The 8,057-nt window shown below is 38.8% G+C and overlaps 1 protein-coding gene across 1 annotated transcript; it reads left to right on the forward strand.

Moving 5' to 3' along the window:
• Positions 1-1,919: 1,919 nt before the first annotated feature.
• Positions 1,920-3,896, forward strand: LOC143887380 (GRAS family protein RAM1-like). Its single transcript, XM_077391476.1, has one exon. It carries the CDS (start codon positions 2,259-2,261, stop codon positions 3,564-3,566), a length of 1,308 nt encoding a protein of 435 aa, XP_077247591.1. The 5' UTR covers positions 1,920-2,258; the 3' UTR covers positions 3,567-3,896.
• Positions 3,897-8,057: the final 4,161 nt, after the last annotated feature.

Raw genomic sequence — 8,057 nt, forward strand, 5'->3', positions numbered from 1 at the left:
ATGATATCCCTCCCCCTCCCTCTTAATGTTAGGTTTTAAAGGCAAAGAAAAACGTTAGAGGGAGTGAATTTATCCTAAAGCAATGAACCACTCTCACAGAAACCGTTAAAGGGGAGGATTTTATCTGTTTAAGGCGAGGGGGGGATATTAGCGCCCTAAAGGACTTGCAAAAGACATTTCGCAGATGGCTGTCGCATGTCAGAGCAGTCACCTTATGAATGAAGACAAAATATGCTAAAAAGTGAGCGTGCGTGGCAGATGGTCTTTCGCATGTCAAGCAGCCACCTTGTGAATGAAGACAAAATATGCTAAAAAGTGAGCGTGCATGATTGCTTTGACATGCCACAGACCTGAAACTTGCGGTGGTGGGTTTTAGGAATGCTGCACCAATTATTTCTAAAATGCTTAGGGAGATGATATTTTCACCCCTCTGCAGCAGGCATTCGCCCCCTTATACCGTGAACTGTGGGCAACTTTAACTCTTTTTGGCATCAAATAACGTTAAAACTGGGTGCGCGAATGCATACTGCAGAGGGGTGAAAATATCACCTCCCTATTTTTTTTAATGACTGATTAAGAAATATTCTATAGATTAGGGACGTTTTGCCAATCATATCTTTTATTAAAAGAATACTGTAGGTGTTTCTTCTTAGCAGCTCCTTGCCCAATAAAATAAAGTCATTTTCAAGAAAAGACAAACAAAAGAGTGTTAGAAATGCTGTAAAGCAGGGTGGGTATCTTTCCATGCCTTTCCAAGTTAGTTATACTGGGCGGCTATTCAAAAGTCCACCTATTCTCCCGTGTTTTTCCTCCTTCAAAAGCATAGTCAAATATTTTGAAATTTTTCGAAATGGGGCCCACCTTAAAAGAGAATTCTACTATTTTAGAGTACACAGACGAACATTTTCTACATACATATTCGCATATTAGAGTGAGTACACAGAGAACAACATTTTGCTCTATACATATTCGCATACTAACTAGGGTGCAACTCGGGTTGGGTTGGATCGGGTTGAGGCCAACCCTAATCCAACCCCAGATAGCATTCCCTCAACCCTAACCCTAATCCAACCCAAATCTCGAGTTGAAGATGGTCAACCATAGCCCAACCTGCCTCTAAATCTCTCAACCCTAACCCAACCCATCTAACCAAAATCGGGTCGGGTTGAGTTGGGTTCACGTAAGGCCAAACAGAAAAGACAATAGCCCAAAGAAAATCAAGATAAAATTAGAGGACGGAGGTTGGGTCGGGTTGCCAAGGCCTTAACTCTAACCCAACCTGAAATTAAATCGGGTTGGCTTTTCTCAACACTAATCCAACGCAACCCGTGGAAATGCAACCCAACCCGAGCCAAAATCGGGTTGAACCCATCGGCTCGGGTTGAGCCCGACCCAAGTTGCACCCCTAGTACTAACCCTCTGTTTTGATATTGACACCCTTTTTGGCCATAGTGGGCTGGCCCACCGGTCGTACAGAATAACAATGTCGGCGCTCGAATTAGGACAAGGCGATGATGAGAAAGAAAAGGATTTAATTTTAGTATAAACAAAGGAGAATATAATTCTGTAGCCATTAATCCTTCTAGAAACAAATAAAGAGCAAGTCATAGAAGGCGGTGTTTGATTCCACGATTTCCCGCTGTTTTTTGTCCCCTACAAATGGCATCTATTGAAGCATTCCAACCAATTTGCAAATATTCCTCTGACAAAACCCATATCTAACCTTGGATCCAAGAAAAGATCCCTTCTTTCTCAAATTCTCATGGCAACAAGACAAACCCAATTTCTCTTTTTGCTTTTTTGGTTTTTTTTCTCATGTGATGACACAATGGAATTTCCTTGAATTCCCACCCCACTTCCCTTAAAACCCAAGCCTACCCATATCCTTCTTCAATTACCAACAAACCCAATTCCTCGTTTGAATTTTGGTTTGTTTCTCATGTGATGCACAATGGGATTTCCATGAATTCCCACCCCACCTCCCTTAAAATCCAAGCCTACCCATTTCCTTCTTCAACTTCCAACAAACCCAATTCCTCTTTTGAATTTTGGTTCGTTTCTCTTGTGATGCACAATGGGATTTCATTGAATTCCCATCCCACTTCCTTTAATATCCAAGCTTACCCATTTCCTTCTTCAATTACATACACCACTCTAGATTGGAGATGCTTCTAGTTTTGAAACCAAAGGTCAAGTAACCATCTCTCTCTCTCTCTCTCTCTCTCTCTCTCTCTCTCTCTCTCTCTCTCTCTCTCTCCATGGAAGAAGAACTCTTGGACCTTCGTCTTGCCGTCACAAATAGTGAGAGGAAGAGAAAGAGAAGAGAGGAGCCAAATCCTTACACTCAAATTGAAGCAAATGAAAGGAAGCTATTTGGTTTACTTGAAATGAGGGAACAAATGTTGAAACTAGACCCCAAGAGACAAGGAGTGGAAGATGAGAGAGGCCTACAATTGATCCATTTGCTACTCCTGGCTGCTACCTCTATCGATGAGAACGAGGTCAGTTCGGCCGCTGAAAACCTAAGTGAATTGTACAAGAATGTTTCTTTGAATGGCGATTCGATCCAACGGGTCGCGGCTTATTTTACTGACGGTCTAGCGGCAGGGCTTCTGACCCAAAAATCCCCATTCTACAACATGATCATGAAGGATCCCACGCCCAATGAAGAGTTCATGGCCTTCACCGAGCTTTATCGGGCGTCTCCTTATTACCAATTCGCTCATTTCACTGCAAACCAGGCCATAATTGAGGCCTTTGAAAAGGAAGAAAAGCAAAATAACAGAACTCTACATGTGATAGATTTTGATGTCTCATATGGGTTCCAATGGCCTTCCTTAATTCAATCGCTTTCGGACAAAGCAATGAATAACAACCGAATTCATCTTCGCATTACTGGGTTTGGTAGAAGCATGGAGGAATTGATAGAAACAGAGACAAGGCTAGTGAACTTTGCAAAGGGCTGCAGCAATTTAGACTTTGAATTTGAGGGGATGTTAAGAGGTTCAAAAGATGTTAGTTTGAGGATTAAAAAGAACGAAACTGTGGCAGTGAACTTGGTATTTTTTCTACATACATTGGGAAGTTCCTCACAGATTTCTGATGAACTTAAATCTGTTTATTTACTCAACCCCTCTATTGTAGTCCTAGTAGAACAAGAAGGTAGTCGACGCCCCAAAAGCTTTTTGTCTAGATTCATGGAGTCTCTACACTATTTCGCTGCCATGTTTGATTCGTTGGATGATTGTTTTCCAATCGAGAGTGCGGAAAGGATGAGCATTGAAAAGAACCATTTGGGGAAAGAGATTAAGTGTATGATAAACTGTGATAAAGATGAAGAGAATCATCAAAGGTATGAAAGCATGGAGGCGTGGAAAGGAAGGATGGAGCGCATTGGGTTTAGAGGATTTAAACTGAGTTCGCAGTCTGTAAGCCAGGCCAAGCTTCTTTTGAAGATTAGGAGCGTAGGAGGGTTCAATGTTTTTGAGAGAGATGAAGGAAGGGCTCTTTCTTTAGGGTGGCAAGATAGGTTTCTAATAACAGCCTCTGCATGGCATTGTGATTGATAAGTATCTGCATTCTCTCTCCCTCTCAACAGTCATACTACAGAATTTCACATAGAGAATTCCATGGAAGGGATGACTCTCTATTAGTTATGGTTGCAATTGTATTTTTTCTGTGAATTTCCACTGCAGGCTAACCCTCTCTAGAGCTCTCTTTTTTTCTTTTAATTTAATTTATGATTTTCACACAGCAATGATCACCTATAGGTTCTGTAAGTTGTCTAGTCATTTGAAGGTGTTGGTGATATTTGTTTGTTGGGCCTTCTATTGTTGGCTCCTTTTTGTGTAGAGAAAGATGTAATTTTTTTTTATGAATGAAGGAGAGAAACTGTTCCCAAAGATACTTGAATATGAGATCTTTCTTCCCCCACCAACCATGGTTTTAAATTTCAGTTTCAGTACCGGTTTCGGACCCCACCGAAATTGAAATTTTGACCAAAATTTTGAAATTTCGGCCAAAATCAGCCGAAACAATAAAAACATTATTTTATTCAATACCAAATTTCGGTAATTTCGGTCGAAATTTAGGTAAAATATTAAATTAATTTTTAAAAAAACAGGTTTTTGGGTGGAATTTCGGACGAAATTTTCGGAGAAAACGAAATTTCGACCAACATTCCGAAGTTTCGGACGAAATAAAATACCATTTCGGCTATGTGACATTTCGGTGTCGGTCCCGACCGAAACTCAAAATTTCGGTTGAAATTTAAAACCATGCCACAAACTCAATTACCTATAGAAAGATCTGGGAATGACAATTGCCTGTGTTGAATAAATTTTTTTTTATGTTACACTCTTCTTTCTTTTTGATCAATTGGCTATGAGCTTATGAAAGACGAAGAGGAAGCTAAAATGGTTATGGAGCCGCAAATCATAAAAGCATTACACAAAACCCCTTTGTAGTTTGCAAGCTATCAACTTTTTTGTTGGTTATGAACATAGTTTTAAATTTCAGTTTCCGTCAACATGGAAATGGAAACATTTCAGTTTCGGTGAAAATTTTGTAAACTCATCAAAATTTATGGAAACATATGCAAATGATGAAATTTTTAAGATGAAATTTTGGGAAATGCACAATAAGCACAAATACATACTTTGAAATTAAACCACTGCGTAAGCAAGAAAGCCATCCATAGTAGCTTATTCACATCAAACACCTAGTGACATGCGTTGTCACTCATGTCTGGAACAATAAAGTCAATAAAGAAAGACAATGTAATGGAGTATAAGAAAGTACTCTCCCCTCTAGTACTCTCCCCTCCTAGCCCTAGGACCCCAAATATGTCAATGCCACATAGGGTTACGAGGTATTATTGGTCCCATGTCGATCCGACATCCAATGCATAAGATACTGTTACTTTTTTATACAGTTCAATGATGTTTCCTACCAAATATCACTCTCTGCATTAATGAAATGAAATGAAATGCAAATCACAACTTCTTTCTATTTTTCTTTGTCAATCTGACTATTTTGGTCGAATTTCAGTAATTTTGGTCTAAATAATAACGTGGAAGAAATTCAATGAGATTTTGTTTTGGTGGAGATGGAACGGAAACATTTTGCTCATTTGGGAGAAATTTTAGGAAAATTTGAAACCACTTGAAACACAATAACCAAGACAAGAAACCAGTGTACTTGCTGGAACTTTGTATGGAATAAGCAAAAAGGAAGACACTATCTCCCTCTAGAAAGAGAAAGAAAAACTTGCAGATGAGCTCCTCTATCTCAACCTCTGCTCATTCTTGTGCAAGGATTCTGTATAATTTGTTAGTTTAACTTTGGTTCTATTCCACAAAACGTACATGGCACAAAATTATAATTAGCTTCTTAAAATTAAGTATGGGATTCCATATGGCCGGGCATCTGAGAGAAGACCCATCAACATATAGGCCAAAACATTCACTAAATATAATATTATCAGTTGCTGAAGGCCTAATACTCGTGACCCACCTGCAAGTTCGTGCCTGTAATACACATCAAGATTCCGAGAACAACTCTTACGTCTAAGTATTTCTTTAGATTCAATGTTGCCAAATTAGCCATCCAAAGGAAAAAATAAAATTGGAGTCAGATCCTATTTAAATATCAAATGGGTCTCTATAACAAAAGATCAGATTTCAAGGATTCCCCTTCTTGGAATTGAATTGGATTTCAAGCCATGAGCTGTATTGTCTTGATTAGGTAGGAGAATCTATATTAGATATATCTGGGTCTTTAATTTCTTGGCGTTTCCTCATTTCATAGTGTTAACACGTACAAAAAGAGCATATATAGACACTAATTCAATATGGGTAACTTACTATTTCGATTGTTCTCTTTGTCGTTAGGAAGGAGTTGAAATCAAGGGTTTTATTCACAACATATCATAATCAATGTTCGTACAACAGAAAGGAAGAATAATGCTTCAATAGGGACATGAGAACTCAGACTCAGTCAACATAAGTTTTGTATGAAATGAAGCTGTATTGTATAAAAAAAAATATTATCTTTGACTAGTGCCTTTTGATTCCGGGCTAGAAAGAGTCCAAATAGAATGGCTTTCTCACGTCAAGATGATGGAATTCAAACAATTGAAAGTTTAAAAAAGCCAAGGCAAGAAAGGAAATAATTATCTTTTATACTTAGAATAAGATCTTAATGACCTCAACAATATATCTGCCCAATCAAGAGCTGAGGAGACCATATAAGGAGAAGGAACCATGAGAAAAGTATGGAATGCGGGCTCATGTTTCGAGAAATTACAAATTTCGGGCACCTTTTAAAACAAGAATGAAACACGGGCTAATCTTCAAAATTGGGTGGTCAAAAGACCCTGATACCCTTCTGACATGGACAGAGTCTTCCTTTTTTCATTACTGCCTCTTAAATTGGCGTGCTTCACAAGGCTTCTTTTGGTTCGTTTGAATGTGTGTTTGAACCAACAGAACCTTGGGTTCGTTCCTATCTTGGCCGTCGGAAATAACTAGATACAGATGGATGCTTGACACGTGTTGGAAAACTTTTTGGAACACTGACAACCCAAAGTCAATCATTATCTTTTCTCACTTATCTTTTGGCTTAGAACGGTAACGTTATTGAATACGTCTCTTTTAGCTTAGAATCTTTTCACTTCTCTTTTGGTCCTCACTTCTCTTTTGGCTTATAACGGTAACATTATTGAATACGTCTCTTTTGGCTTTGAACGACGACATTATTGAATATTTTATTATTGCTCACGTCTCTTTTGGCTGAGAACGCCGCCGGATTCTAGAGTACGCCGCCAGAATATTAAGGGGTACGCCGGCGGAAATAGGGTGTAAGCAGAAATATGATGTACGCCGGCGTAAATAAAGGAATACGCCGGCGGAAATAGGTTGCAAGCGTAAATAGGGTGTACGCTGGCGGAATTCATGGGTACGCCAGCATAAAAAATGGGTATGATTGCGGAAATAGGGTGTAAGCGAAAATAATGGGTACGCCAGCATAAATAATGGGGTAAGCCGGCGTAAATAATAAGGACCAAAAGAGAAGGGAAAAGATTCTAAGCCAAAAGAGACGTATTCGATAACGTTACCATTCTAAGCCAAAAGAAAAGTGAGAAAAGATAACGTCAGCATTCCAAAAAGTATTCAATAACGTCAGCGTTCCAATAAGTTTTCCAACACGTGTCAAGCATCCATCCGTCTCTAGTTATTTCCGATGGCCAAAAAGAACCCAAGGTTCTGTTGGTTCAAAAACACATTCAAACCAACCAAAAAAAGCCTCGTGAAGCGCACCAATTTAATAGGCAGTAATGAAAAAGGAGGACTCTTGTCGATGTCAGAAGGGTATCAGGGTCTTTTGACCACCTGATTTTGAAGATTAGCTCGTGTTTCATTCTTGTTTTAAAAGGTACCCGAAATCCATAATTTCTCGAAACATGAGCCCCATTCCGTACTTTTATCAGGAACCATTGAGGCAATGGTAGAAATCTAGAAACATGGTCTTGCACGTAAAGGGAATGATAACCATAGGAAGTGATCTCTGTAGATTACATGGGAATTACAGACTGAAGTCACTATGGCTAGTTACTTTCGTAGAGGGGTTTATGGCAATTCGTCAGACACACCACACCCACCCACACCTACACAAGAACACATTTTTACAAAATTGCCACACACACACACACACACACACACATATATATATATATATATATATATATATATATATATATATATATAAGTGGGCAAATCGCACGGGGCGACAAAAAATAGAAACCCATGATGCATCATGGAGAAATTTTTATCAAGATACATGGATAATCCTGATTGCAGAAAAATGAGTATTACTTTTTACTTTTTGCAGTGAGAGACAAAACTATTTCAGCATTTTTAACCCATTAGTTCAATATTTAAATCACCATAATTCTTCATATTTTGTTATTCACTCCAGACAGATGGTTGAGCATGTATTTTCACCAGCATGTTCATAGAGTTTGCAATTCAATAGTGTATCATCTCTATATGTGCAAT

This window comes from Tasmannia lanceolata, unplaced genomic scaffold (genome assembly GCF_043159265.1).
Source record: "Tasmannia lanceolata isolate RefF3 unplaced genomic scaffold, GAP_Taslan_0.1 ptg000012l, whole genome shotgun sequence".
In the NCBI taxonomy this organism is placed as follows: Eukaryota; Viridiplantae; Streptophyta; class Magnoliopsida; order Canellales; family Winteraceae; genus Tasmannia; species Tasmannia lanceolata.